The sequence below is a fragment of the Narcine bancroftii genome, chromosome 9 (assembly GCF_036971445.1).
Source record: "Narcine bancroftii isolate sNarBan1 chromosome 9, sNarBan1.hap1, whole genome shotgun sequence".
Lineage (NCBI taxonomy): Eukaryota > Metazoa > Chordata > Chondrichthyes > Torpediniformes > Narcinidae > Narcine > Narcine bancroftii.
Genome location: NC_091477.1, coordinates 108,969,701 through 108,984,990, shown reverse-complemented (window position 1 = coordinate 108,984,990; position 15,290 = coordinate 108,969,701). Strand labels below are relative to the sequence as shown.

Sequence of the window (15,290 nt, the reverse complement as noted above, 5' to 3'; positions counted from 1 at the left end):
TTCTCCACCTATTATCTCCTGCCTTTGCGACCACACCCCACCCCCTCTTTTATTTGGACACCTGCCAACATTTTTCCATAACTTGATGAAGAGCTCAAGCCCAAAACGTCAGTGATGCATTTTTACCTTTGCTATATAAAGGACACTGTTTGACCTGGTGAGTTTTTACTTCAACCACAGGGTCTACAGATGTTTGAGTTTTACTTTTGGCTTTCCTCTCCCAGGAAGATAGCAGCAGAAAAGAGGAGGGTGTGATAACTCTGTGACCATGGAATGAAAGGGAACGATCATAAAATCACACTCAAAACTAAGGTCACTGGAGTGTGATCTCAGGAAGAACATTGGGGAAATTTATTCGCATTGAAAGTGGGAGCGAGGAACCAGCTGCCTGATGAAGTGGTGAATGTGGGTTCAATTTTAACATTTAAGAAAAATTTGGACAGGTACACAGATGGGAGGAGGATAGAGAGGTTTGCAGTGGAACCAGGCAGAATAATCGATGGCACAGACAAGAAGGGTCTTTGCTTCTAAAAAGTTTTATATTGAATAAACCAATCAGCTTTTTTTTGCCTTCCAAACTGGTGGTCCCTGTCAAGAGAAGAAGGCTAAATGGCTGCTTAATAAAGTGCGTCCTGCTTCTCAGGAGATGTGGAAGTCTGTCAAGACTGATGCAAAGAGCTGAGTCATTGAGAAGGATCTCAGCAATGGTTCACTTCCAAACTGCAGGCACAAAATAAACACTTAGCCAGCCAATGTTTTTTTTGCAGCAGCGCGGAGACACACTGATCACAGGGGATTTGTGCTGCAGACAGTTTTATGAGGACTGCAATCATCTGGGATTGTGGTGAAAGCAAAAGGGACGAGGAACCTGCATTTTGGGCTGCTTTCTCCACAGGGTAAAGCAACAGTCAGTCAGTGGCATCAGTGAACTTTTGTTGGGAGCACCAACAATTATTCATAATCTAAATCCCAAGCAGACACTTTGATGGTGTCAGGCTTGAGGTTTGCAGAGTCTTGGTGGTGAGTGATGAGACATTCACTTCTTCAATACTTTACCAACAGCTTGGTGGTTCATAAAACAACTTCTTAGTAGCTTAAAGCAGGAAAATCTTCCAGGAAATCATTGTAAGGTGTTCTTGAAGAGGCTTCAACCAACTTGGAGGAAGAAAACAGCTTGGCATCTGAATTGCCATTGGTGTTGAACAAAGTGGAGATGCCACTCCATCTGGTGGGTGTGAAGAGCACTGCACTCACCCACAAAAGCAGGACAAGTGTAGCAGATGGTGGTCTAGCCTCTAATATATCTGCAACACGTATAATTTGGGTCAGAATGGCGCAAGGATAGAAAGATTGAGGAAGCTGTTGAGGCACCGCCCCTCAGGACTTGTACGTCCAGGTTGAGAAATAGTTGCCTCCCCTCAACTATCGGACTCCTGAACAACAGACTCATTCGGAGGTAAAAAGTAAAACACAATGTTGGAGAGATTCAGCAGGTCAAACATGTTTTTATATAGCTAAGATAAAAAAATGTTTCGGGTTTCCCCCTCATCAAGGTATAGAAAAATGTTGGCAGGTGTCTGAATAATAGAGTTGGGAATGAGGCATGGTTGCAAAGGCAGGAGGTAATAGGTGGAGAAGGGAGGGAGGGCACAGCAGCAACCAAAGGAAGGAGGAATGACTGGGTGAATAGAGAGGGAACAAAGGAGGGGGAGAGCTGGAAGGGGGAAGGGAAGGGGGGAGGGAAGAGTACAGAAGGTTAGCAGAAACTGTAAAAGTCAATAAGGCAAAGTGGCTGTGGAATTGAGTGTGCGTGACTACGTGTCTCAGTAATTTAGTGGCTTATTTTAAGATGAGTACTTGGTTCATTATATATTTATGAATATTTATACTTCTGTATTTGCAGTTTATTTACAATTCTTTCATTCTTTGAGTACAGTTTACAGTTACCAGTAATGAGAAATTCTGGAGATAAAGGATCTCAAAGTTGTGTGTAATGCCATGTATGTACTCTGACAATAAATTTAAACTTTGAGTTAACCTGCTCGCAGGAGATTCTTACTGAGGTGCACAGAAATCCATATCTGACGAAGCAGTCATGGCAGATATGAGATAAAGTGGAGGAGACTGATCATATTGTTGAGACAAGAAAGATGTCACTACACTGTATGTGCTACACTTGAACTAAGATTGCTCAATGATGACAATAAAATATGCCGAATAATTGAGTCTAACTCCAAGCAACTACTGCTCACGAATTGTAAGGTCTATGCACAAATTAATTTGTACGCACGTAAATGGCAGAAGCGTCCATATAGGCCAGGGTCACATAAACAAGCCCCATAGAAACGGTGACAGTAGCCATTGCCAGCACAGGTACATCGCTTATTGCAGCTTACTCCAAATAATCCTTTGGGACAGCCTAAGAATAAAGAGAATAGTAAGTTTCTCATGGTATTAAACTTGCAATACTGCATAGACACCTTCAGTAAGATGAAAGGAAATGTATCCCAATTCAAATGCCCAAAATGAGTTTGTAACTCCATGCTGAAACTATACCCTTTCCCAGCCCAAACTAAGGTGACTGTTAAATTGCAGTTACTTCTGAAATACAGTGTTTTTAGGCTGATGGAATAATTAAACAATCAGAACTTATGACTTCAGAACCTAGCGAGAGAGCAAGTTCACAGAGAGTAAAAATACAGAAAAATGCAAGTTGAAGTGATCCGACTTGAAACAGGTTCCTGGACTGGAAAGAATCCCTTTAATTAATAATGACCCATCAAAAATATCAGAAGTGGCATCCTGGACATTGCTTGCCCTGAGTAAATGTGTACCAGAACATCAGAATGATCAGACTTCCAAATCAGACAATTTGTCCCGATATTTTCTTAATATTTCTTCTCAGAAATTCAGTTATGCAGTACATTTAAATACAGGGTATACCACAAAGCAATAGAAATGCAAGGAATAGTAGAAAAAAAAATTAGATGGGGAAGCCTTGCATCTTCCATTTTCATCCAGGAAGGATTGAACAGTCTGCTTTAAATGTTCTTTTTGAAGATAATTTTCACTGAAGAAATAATGCAAAATGACTTAACGTGGAAAATTGTGCTGGATCAGAGCAGCGGAAGAGGGGGTGGGGGGGGCGTAACAAAATGTATACACAACTGGGGACACCAGTTGGGAGAAGGAAATAAGATGCACTGCAAGAGAGGGTTTGACCTTGATTCCCTAACCTTTGCTAAAATAGGGGAAATCAAGAACAAATTCTTGATTTTCATCCAATTTTCCTGTGCATAGAATCTATTCTATGCATATTAAGAAAATTATAACCTAAAGATTTGACTGTGGGGTAAAAAAAAAGATATAAAGATTGGCAGAGGGGGGTCACTGGAAGGGAGATACAGTACATTGAATCTGGAGGCTCTGTCCAAATTTGGAAAGCCAAAATATATCTATTATTGTAGCAAAAGGAATACAAACCATCTTCACAAAATTCTCCACCAATTCCAGGTGGGCAGCGACACGTTCCCATAACTGCATCGCACGATCCTCCATTCTGACACTTGCAGATGTTATTGCAGTTGCTCCCAAAGGTACCTTGGGGACAGGCTAAGAATCAGAGAAATTAAACAACAGCAGTCAATGGACCAAAGTTTGTTAATGACACTGACTTGCGTAAACAGGCACTAGAAAGGGGTATTAAATCCTTGTTATTCCATCAGGCTATCTTTCACATAATTAATTACAATTCATAACATCCATTTCTATACCAACACACTACTCCCTGACTGCAAAGCAATTGTTGAGGCTTCACAGCCATCATATTATAGCAGGAGAGAAGCATATTGTTTACCAAAATGAATCTCAAAATAATCAGTTCAAGTTTTCCAAGCTGCTCCTACCTCCATTAGTTTGGTTGAGGGTTGCAGGAACTGTGCGGTGACTTCAGAATTAAGTTTGGAATTTGCAAAGTAAACAACAAAAGCAAGTAGACAACCTTTATTCTTTTGTTTTAGAAGACGATTGTTTTGCTCTCTGGCTTTAGTAAAATAATGTATTTTGTTTGGTGGTGTGAGATCAGCTATCATCCCAAGAAGCTCTTATCACTTCACATCGAAACACCAACTAATGGAACTGCCATCTTTGTAAACACTGACCCCAGGCTAAGAATGAATGCCAATAATAATAAGAAATTAGTGTACTGATGAGACTGCAAGAATTACATTTGTATTCCATAAATACAATTACGATTTACCTTCCAAAAATAAACATTTAAAAAAGATTTAGACATACAGCACGTTAACAGGCCCTTCCAGCCAACGCCGTCTAAATACCCCAATTAACCCCCATATATTTTGAAGGGTGGGTGGAACACCCAGAGGACATCCACACAGACAAGGGGAGAATGTACAAACTCCTTACTGACAGCACCGGATTCGAACCCGGATCATTATTAAGTTGCGCTAACCATGCCATGGTTTCAAATGGTTTCACCTATTTCATTCCCAATCTTGCAAAGAAGCAAAGGCATGCAAGAAAATATATACAAGCACATGATTAGATCAACGACATCAAGTTATGGTTCTTGAACAATGCTCATATGAAAGGCCTCTGTCATGATTGGCTAGAGCAAGCCCAAGCGAATTCAGAAGTAATCGCAGTCCTTGGGAAGGTCAAAGTTTAAGGTACTCTCCAAAACGGAAGAAAATAGAAATGTCAAGAACGTAAATAACACCCTTATGTTTGACTTGATGGAAGACAAAACAAAAGAAAACCAAGATTAGAGTCAGTATAAGGAACTGACATCAAAATGTTAATTTAAAGAAAGAGAAGTTTGTGGGCCTAAAAGTTGATAACTTCAAAGGATTCAATGATCCACATTCCAGAATAATGAAAGAGATGGCTCTGAAGTTAAAGGATGTGGAGGTCATTATCTTCTAATTTTCCATTGATTACAGAATCAGCCAATGTGCTCCTACATTGAAGGAAAGAAGGAGAAAACAAGGAACTAATGAACTATTAATTTAATATCAGTAAAGATGCAGGAGTCATGAGTGAAAGATATAAAAAGAGAACTCCTTAAAAAGGATAATAGGACAGAGCAGAGTTAGTGTGAATTTATAAAAAGAAAATCATGTTCATTTATTGAATGGAATTTTTGAGGATGTAATTATTAAAATAAATAAGGGGATGACTATTTGGATTTTAAGAGATTACGCACATTAGTGAGGCAAATTAAAAGGATCATTAACAGTCTTTCATTACACACAATCTTTGAAACAATGGCATCGAATAACAGCACTAATACTCCTCATCTAGACATATCGACCTGCATGGGCAGTCACGTCTCATCAATTTCATTGAGGTTTTTGGAGATGACAAAGAGGATTGAGGAGGGCAGAGCAATAGATGATGTCTACGTGGATTTTAGCAAGACTTTTGACAAGGTCCCGGATGGCAGATTGATCCATAGGTGAGATCACAGTGGATCCTGAGTGAACTAGCCAATTGGATCCAAAATTGGGTTGATAGGGGGAATAAGAGGGTGAACGGAATGGTTCTTTCCCTAATTGGAGAACTGTGACCAGTCATATGCCTTAGGGATGGTGCTAGGTCCCCTTTTGGTTGTCATATTAATACATAGACAAACAGCATGGTAACAGGCCCTTTCAGCCCATGAGCCCGTGCTTTATGCCCTATGGTCCTGCACTCCCCAATATGTTTTGAACGGTGGGAAGAAATTGGAGCATTCGGAGGAAACCCATGCAGACATGGGAAGAACGTACAAACTCCTTGCAGACAGCGGGGGGTACGCACTTACAGAATGAGGACTCAGAGAAGTGGTGCTTTTCTCATTCTTTGATACGATCAGACTAACATGGCTACTGACATTCAGAGATATATATGTTGAGGGGGTGACATCATGACGTACAGCAGGGCAGGCATATACACAACAGTCCTGGTGGCAGGCGCTGTAACAGCATTTCGCTAACCGCTATTCTAACCAAGCCAATTCTATAGTGTCTTCTTGCAGGTCATTGCAGAAATGGACTGCAATTTTAAAAAGACATATGGATACAAAGTTGTTTGGAAGAATGTGGACCAAATCCAGACAAATGCCATGAGCCCAAGATGCCAATTTAGTCAGCATGGGTATGTTGGGCTGAATGGCCTTTTCCATGCCAATTCGCTCAATGCTGTCATTGGGAAAGGGACCAGAATGTACTCCACAAATGAAACAGCTTAACCAGCTCTCTCAGGCTTCACTCTCAGGCTTAACCAGCTGTTAAATTTACCCTGGACCTATTATTTCTTTTCATTTTTGCCAAACTTAAAGGTTCAATGTTCACCATTCAAATTTATTGTCAGAATCCATGCATGACATCACATACAATCCTGAGATTCTTTTCCCTACAGGCCAAGCAGAATTTCTAAACTTTTGGTAACTGCAAACTAGTCAAGAAGAAAGAAATGTAAACAATCTGTGCAAATACAGTGAGAATATAAAATGGTTACAATAGTACATAGAGAAATAGTCAAATAGACAGAAGGCAAAGTGGTCACAGTATGCTACAGGAGAAAACAAATAGGTACAATATCATATGAGGCTAGAGTGTGACACAAGTAGGATGAAGCCAAGATGGTGCAATAGTTGATTACTCTTTGTGAACCCATTTCAGTGTTGAAGGTAGCCACATCTTTACACTTGAAGATGTGCATCCATTACAGACTATCTAATTACAGGTGAGTTCCACTGAGACCTTTCCTGTCAATTTGTGCTCATAATGAATGGGTTTATAGTCTGGGTCTGTGAACTGAACCTCTGAGCAGCTGTGTTAAAACTGGTGAGTTAAGTTAGTGTTTAGAGCTCCAGTTCATCCATGTACTAGAGTATCAGTTACAGGATCCTTCAGTCATCAAAGCTCCAGGAAGCCATGTATTTTTCAGTTGAATAAATTATCCTGTTCAACTCCCTCTGCCTCCCCCCCCCCCCACTCCACCACCCCACTCCACTCCACACTGATTAGAGACAGTCTATATTCTCTATCTGTTGATTCCTTCCGGCATAGCGCAATGCTTTCTTCTACAGTGTTGGAAGTACCTGTTTGTGGGACACATTTTAACAAAAAAAGAATAATTATTCTGCAGATTATATGTTATCTTCTCCAAATAAATACATGACTGAATTTCATTATGCCATCTTTGTATACTCAGATCAACATCATTTTTCCAAGTTACAGCTTCACATTTTCTAGCCACTGCCAATCCCAGATGTATAAATGCAATTTGAGGTTTCTCCAAACGTACATTTGTCATAATTGTATTAATATATCCAAATAAACATACCCATAGATCAACATAAATCTATTTTGAATAAATCTCGCAAAAATGTAATTAATTTTTCCCAAAAAGGCTTAACCTTTGTGCATTCCCACACTGAATGTAAAAAAGTACCTGTCTGATCACCACACCGAAAACACAAATCTGACACTCTAAATCCGTATTTTTTCAATTTTTCGGGAGTTAAGTATAACTGATGCAAAAAGTTATAATTAACTAAACTATATTATACATTAATTAATTTGTCTGGTTTGTATCTCACCTACCTTCAGTGGAAATTAGACTGTCTATCCCCTCATAATTTTAAATACCTCTATCAAATCTCCTCTCATTCTACTACGCTCTGGGGAATGGAGTCCTAACCAGTTTAAACTTTCCCTGTTTTTCAGCCCACTTTTCCAGTTAGTCCAGATCGCTCTGTAAGCTTTGAAACCCTTCTTCACTGCCCACAATGCCTCTAATCTTAGTGTCATCTGCAATCTTGCTGATCCAATTTACCATATCATTGATATAGATGACAAAAACAATGTTCCAACACTGTTCCCTGAGGTACACCACTAGTCACAGGCCTCCAGACTGAGAAGCAATCATCCACCACTACACTCTGGCTTCTCCTGTCCAGCCATTGTCGAATCCAGTTCACTACTTCACCATGAATATCTAGTGACTATACCTTCCTGACTAATCTCACATGTGAGACCTTGTCAGAGGCTTTACTGAAGTCCCTGTAGACAACATCCACAGCCTTTCCTTCATCACCTCTACTGGTAACCTTCTCAAAAATTCTATAAGTTTGGTTAAACACCATGCACAAAGCCAAGTTGAGTATCCGAAATCAGTTTCTGATTCTACATTTCAATTTTAAACTTGAATAAAAAGGAAATAAAGGTGATGATTTGTCTTCATAAACTCACAAAAAAATAAAGAAACAGAGGTTGTTTGACAACCTGCAATAAAGCAGGAGCTAGAAATTGACGTTTGAGAAGAATTCACTTACTTTCATTGCAGATGAGACCTGCCCATCCTGCAGGGCAGCTGCAGCCATCTCCCTCAGCATTGCACAGGCCTCCATTCACACAGTCAGCGCACGTGAGGGTGCAGTCATTGCCAAAGGCATTATCCAAGCAAACTACATTTAAGAAAAAATGCTGCATTTTTAAGAAACTGGGAGAAAAGTTAAAGTGATTAAAAAAAAGACAAGAGGTAACTCCCTATCACCATGAATTCAGGATATTGACACAAATCAATGCTGCATTCAAGAGAATGAAAGAGGACAATAAGTTCTACAGTGCATGAAGATCACACAAGAGGGGGCAGGTAGTAATTCAGACAAGGAGGGAGGAAATGTGAGAAAGAAGATGAAACAGAAACAAAGTATGTGAGATTTTAAAAAAAGCAGTAACTGGTGGCACAAAGAGAGAGCAGGTGGTGGGGGGGAGAGGGGGAGAAGACTATGTGAAATTATTTTAAGAAACATGCATAATTAGGTGAATGAATAAATAACCAATACATACCAACTTTGTGCACAAGTCTGAGTTCACTCCTCAAATCCTCATTATACAAGGACGTCAAGGAGGGCTTGTAATGAAGAAGTTGTGCAGGGCCCCTAAACAGCATATTCTGGAATCTGACCAGTTCAACATCTTCCTCCTCTTCATCAAAATCTCCTTCAAACTCATCCTCAAGATCTGTGGATACAAACATCTCACATCAACTGAAAGGAAGGTTAGAAAAACAATTGGTTGATAAATCCATTGGAACACATTTCAAGATCATCTCAAGTAAGTTCCAGAGACAATGCTTCTCACCAGTCAGTGTTCTCAACCTTTTTCTTTCCATTCACATACCACTATCCCTGTGCCATAGGTGCTCTATGATTAGTAGGGGATCCATGGTTCCATTACTGACACCAGGTTCTTAAATCCAGATTATTTTTAAATGATTGTGCATTGGATCCCCAGCTGCTGTTGTGGAAGACGGAATAAATGCCCCAGGTTTCAGGATGAAGTTCAAAAACATATAGTTAATTAACATGAAATATTAAAAAGCTAAGAACAAAACAACTAGACTGTGGGCAGAAACCAGTTGGTTTGCTGACCTTTAGAAAAGGGAATGTGCTACCTTGACTTGATCATCCTGAAATTGTTAAGAGCACTCCAAATTATCGTTGCTTTTAACACTGATGACATTTGGGTACCTTGCCGTAAAATCTTCAAAGTTGGCTTAAATCCAGTGTGAAAGAGTGTTAGGGTCGACTCCCAGAAACAAGCACTAAAACCGAGGAGGTGTGTGCAGCCCAGGTTCTGAATCTATCAGGTCTCCCAGAGTACAAGGGTAATGGCAGGAATCCTAGCAGAGCAGGGGAACAAAGGGATCATGGTGTCCAAATTTATAGATCCTTCAAATTTGCCACGCAAGTTGATAGGATGATCAAGAACACAGAGGATGTCCTAGTCTGCATTAATTGGGGATTTTGAGTTTAAGAGTTGCGAGATATGTTGCAGCTTTATAAATTTCTGGTGAGATCACACTTAGAGTTCTGGTCACCTCATTGTGGAAGGATGTGGAAACTTCAGACAGAGTCTAGAGCAGATTTAACAGGATGATGCGAGAATTAGAGTGTGTCTTATGAGGAATGGTCAAATGAGCTAGGGGATTTTTATTCTTTGGAGATTTAGGGGATGAGAGGTGATATAATAGAAGTGTACAAGATTATGAGAGGCATAGATAGAGTGGACAGCTACCACCTTTCTCCTAAAACAAAAATAGCCAATAGCAGAGGATATCCCTTTAAGGTGAACAGAAGCAAGTTCAAGGGAGATATTATAGGTAGGTATTTTTACAGAGTGATGGTCCCTGGAACATACACCCATAGATGGTGGTAGAAGCCAATACAACTGGAACATTTAAATGACTCTTAGTGAGGTACATCGATGTCAGAAAAATGAGGATTCTGGTCTGCGAGGGAGGGAAGAATTGGATTGATCATGTGATTATGTCATCATATGGGTTACATAATAACATGGGTTAGTTATTCATCTATAATAGAATACATACCCATGCCCTGAAGCTCCTGGTATCACCGAGATTATTACAGATAATAATAACAGTGTTACACAATGAAGGTAGGGCCACTTAAAGATAAAGGAGGCAATGTGTGCCTGGAGGCAGAGGAGTTAGGGAAGGTCCTAAATGAACATTTTTCTTCAGTGTTCACCAGAGAGAAGGATCTTGAAAAATGTAAGGCCAGTATAGAACAAGTTTGTATGCTAGAGCAAATTGAGGTTAAGAAAGAGTACATGCAGGAACATTAGGATGATAAATCCCCAGGACCAGATGAGATATACCCCGTTACTAAAGGAATTGTGGGAAGAGATTGCTGGGGTGTTGGCAATGATCGTTGCATCCTCCCTGGCCACAGGGGATATGCTGGAGGATGGGAAATGCAGGCCCCTTGTTTAAAATAGGTAATACAGAGAATCCTGGGAATCATAGACCACTGAGTATTACATTAGTGGTGTGCAAACTATTGGAGGTTTTACGAGTATTTAGAGAAGCATAATCTGCTCAGGAATATTCATCATAGGTTTGTGAAGGGCATGTCATACCTCTTGCGCTTAATTGAGTTTTATGAAGAAGTAACATAAGATATTGATGAAGGTAGAGTGATAGATGTAGTACAGATGGATTTTAGTAAAACATTTGACAAGGTCCCCCATGAGAGACTCCTTCAGAAAGTCATGAGATCCATGGAACCTTGGCTGTCTGGATTCAGAATTGGCTTGCTTACAGAAAGCAGAAAGTAGTATGGATGGAATGTATTCTGCCTAGAGGTCAGTGACTTATGGAGCTCCACAGCAATCTGTTTTTGGACCCCAGCTCTTTGTGATTTTTTTAATAAATGATCTGGATAAAGAATTAGAGGTATGGGTCAGTAAGTTTGCAGATGACATGAAAGTTAGAGATGCTTTGGATAACGTAAAAGGCAGCTGTATGTTATAACAGGATACAAACAGGATGCAGAGTTGGGCAGATGGAGTTCAAACCAGATAAGTGGAAGGGTAAACTTGAAGGCACAGTGCATGGTTAACAGCAGGATTCTTAACAGTGTGGAAGAACGAAGGGACCTTGTGTCCCAAATCCATACACCTCTCAAGATTGCCGCATAGGTTGATAGGGTAGTTAAGGAAGCCTATGGTATGCTGGCCTTCACAAGTAGGGGGATTGAATTCAAGAATCGAGAGCCAATGTGGCAGCTCCATAAAGCTTTGGTTAAGCCACACTTGGAATATTGTGTTCAGTTCTCATCATCTCATTTCATGAAGGATGTGGAACTTTTAGAAAGGGTGCAGAGGAGATTTACCAGGATGCCTGAATTGGAGAACATGATGAGGCAAGGTTAATAGAGCTCTTTAAGTGAAGAAGGATGCAAGGAAACCTAATAGAGGTCTATAAGACTATGAGAAGCATAAAGATGGACAGGCAGCTCCTTTTCCCCCAGAGTGACAGTAGCAAATACCAGAGAGGAGACCTGTACAAGGTGAGGGGAAGAAAGTTTAAGGGCGATGTCAAGGCCTTTTTTTTAAATACAGAGAGTAGTGGTTTCCTGGAATCCATTGCCAGTGGTGTTGGTGAAGGGTGGTACATTTAAAATACTCTTGGACAGGCACATGGAAACAAGAAAAATAGAGGGTGATGGGTGTGAGGTAGAGAAGATTTAGATTGTTGAGTAGGTTCACATAGGTCAGCACAATATTGTATGCCAAAGAGCCTGTACTGTGCTGTAAAGATTTATGTTCTTCCATCATTGCTGCTCTAAATCCCGAAGCTCCTTCCAATCTCCAGTGTGAGATACCCTTCACCACAAGAAAGTCTCAGCCTGCAACACCGACATCCCACAATAAAAAGAAAACTTGAGCAACGCAAAGATAAAATTGCCAGAATTCTCCCAACATGACCTTTGTTTGTCTTTGTGTTGGACATGAGAAAGAACATTTCAGATCATGTCCTCTGTTTAAGCAAATTGTTAAATCAGTTTAAACTTTCAACAGGAACTCTGCAAACAACACATTCCAGAAATTAATGGTTTAAAAATAAATACACACTGCCTGTGACTTTTAACAATGTATTCTCAGAAATCGCAGTTGAATGTTTAGTGTAACCCATATATTTTGGCTGTCTTTACTCACAAGTACAGCTTTTCATGTCTGTGTCCAGCTTGTATCTTTCCTGGCATGTGCAGTGAAATGATCCAAGGATGTTTGAACACCAGTGCTCGCAGCCACCGTTGTCTGCAGAACACTCATCTACATCTGCAAGTGGAAATCAGAACAGAAATATGAGTGAGGAATGAGATGGCATTTCACTCTTGGGATAAGAGACATAGTCTATGTGGAAAGGCCCAATAGAATAGGAACACTAGTAGGCAACCAGATCTTCAGATCTGCTCTGATATTAATTCAAATTATGGCTGATCTTTCTCCTCATTGCTGTTTTCTCACCGTCTCAGAATCCCTTGATCCCTTTCATGTCCAGAAATCTATCAATCACTGTTTTGAATGAACACAACTGAGTTTCCACAACTGCAGGGTCGAGAGTTCCAAAGCTCCACCATCCTCTTCATGTTCCCTGGTTCTAAACTCTTCATTTCATTTTATTTGGATGCCTGCCTACATTTTCCTCGTACCTTGATGAAGGACTCGTGCCTAAAACTTTGGTTACGTATTTTTTCTAATCTTTGCTCTATAAAGTTAGCTGTTTGACCAGCATTGTGTTGTTACCTCAATCACTGTGCTTAGAGATTGTTGTGCTTTGCTCTTAACTCTTCAGCAGGAAAAAACATCCTCTCATCATCCTGAAGAGTTTTACTATTTTTGTTTACATATTCATTTATTCTTTCAAACTCTAGAGATAGAGTCCTAGTCTACTCAATCTCTCTTCAAATGAGAGACCCAACATTCGCAGAATCTGTGCAGTGAATCTGGTCTTCACAAAACAACTTTTTTGGGTAAATAAATAATTTCTTAGATAAGGTGACCAAAACTCCACAGATGCACTCTAACCAAGGCCTATACAATTACAATGACATTTCCACAAGTTTGTATTCAAATCATCTTGAAACAAAGGTTAACATATCATTTGCTTCATAATCATTTTGCGTGCATGCTGAACTTGAACAACTTAACCAAGCACACCTCAGTACGTTTTTCCATATCCAAAGTAGTTTAAGTAGTTTAATTGGTCACATGAGTGTAATTGGGCGACACAGGCTCAAGGGCCAGAAGGGCTTGTTACCATGCTGTATCTCTAAATTGAAATTACATTTTTAAAAATCCTCTATTGCACTCAGCACAAATTTCCTAACACATGCCATATTCAATATTACAACCACTGTTTGTTCACTATTAGTAATTCCTTCCACTGTATTGGCCCACCTTACTTCATCCCAAATTGATTATAGTTCTACATCATGATTTGCCATGCAAAGACCATCTCTCACCACTGCATGGATTTCTTGCCTTACTATTAGTGATCAGTGCCTTCCCTTCTGTTTTGCCAAATGTCAAGCTCCCTGGATTATTTAATTATGTGGAGCATGGAAAAATGAAAAGCAGTCCTAATGAAACACAAATCTCTGAAGGGGCTTAGGAAAGCGGATGCCAAGAAGGTTTTTTTAAAACCTTGGACCAGACTCTGAAACTAGAGAGCATTCCATGTAGGAGCAGGGTCAGGAGGAATATCTTCAGAATTCTCTGTTCCAGAAAACTGAGGTTGATCAGTCATGTAGTATCAGAAGGGATATTGTTTTGGAATCCAGGCTAATATGTATATGAAGATCAGGTGAGAAATTGGAGCTGAAGAATATCAGCCATTTTCAAATGAAAAAACAGGGACTAAAGGGTCTCGCAACTTCCTTCGGCTACTATTTCTTACATGTTTATTATGTTCTTATGCAGTCTGCTCCTTCCACTCGTCATCTGCAATCCATCCTCTCTTGGATTCAATCTCATCCTTTGAGTGTCCCCAAGAGAAATTTTCATACAAAACCCCAAAGATCATCAGTGCTCATCCAAAAATAACAAGGCTGGTTAGCTTCCCATCAAATACCATACTTCCCACTTTGAGAGAACAGAAACCCTCATGCCACAAGGCATATTTGCTCATCCAACTTATAATTTCTTTCTTAATCATTCCCCACCACTTCATGGCAGATTCCTTAATATACATTTTCAAAACATTTTTTTAAATGCAGAATATATTGTTTCCGTTATAGTCTCCTAGGGGAAGCTTGTTTTCCTTTTATGACTCCCCTCAATTGGAAAGACAAGGCAGCAAATTAATCTGACCCCCCACCCCCGGTGTTTGCAAATTGTTAGTGTAAATAGCAAAGCAGCAAGCCAACACAAGAGTATCTTCTGTTGTCATCATTCTCTCTCCCCACACAGTTAACCCACATCTGTTCACTTTTAGTGGAGATGGACTGAAAGATTAAATGAATGAAACAAAAACATTATTTGCACTTTGCGTAAACTGGCAAGATGTGTGCAACGTGTTATGAATTAGTCAAGTTCTTCATAATCCCGCAAGTATTCACAGGGAATTGTCTATCTGGATTTCCAGTACCACATACTGAATGCATTATTTCACAGGATATCCACAGAAAATGATCACCAAATGGATAAGCAGAAGATGGCAGATAACAAACAATGCAAGGATGCCCCAGGAGGCAATTGAGGCATTCGCTTGGTTTCCTCCGTGTCACATTGACTAGATTTATTTTCATTTCTTTTACCACATAAATCCAGCCTGGAATTGACCTGGTTAAAAACAGTGCATCTTCACACACTACATACTTTCAGCAATACTCCCTAAAGCTCGACAAAATTTTTATCGTTAAAAGGGTAGCTTTTGACAGGGCTGGTTTCATCTACACTAACAGTTTCTCA

General features: G+C 39.9%; 1 protein-coding gene across 5 annotated transcripts in view; it reads right to left on the bottom strand.

Annotated features, from left to right (window-relative positions):
* Nucleotides 1–15,290, bottom strand: part of LOC138742615 (multiple epidermal growth factor-like domains protein 6) — a 221,777-nt gene that overhangs the window by 60,471 nt on the left and 146,016 nt on the right. For all 5 annotated transcript variants that reach the window (XM_069897268.1, XM_069897267.1, XM_069897270.1 and 2 more), the window contains 5 exons: nt 12,534–12,656; nt 8,859–9,032; nt 8,342–8,473; nt 3,484–3,612; nt 2,291–2,419 (listed from right to left, as the gene is read on the bottom strand). In XM_069897268.1, coding sequence (XP_069753369.1) covers nt 2,291–2,419; nt 3,484–3,612; nt 8,342–8,473; nt 8,859–9,032; nt 12,534–12,656 — 687 coding nt within the window. The remainder of the gene's footprint in view (nt 1–2,290; nt 2,420–3,483; nt 3,613–8,341; nt 8,474–8,858; nt 9,033–12,533; nt 12,657–15,290) is intronic.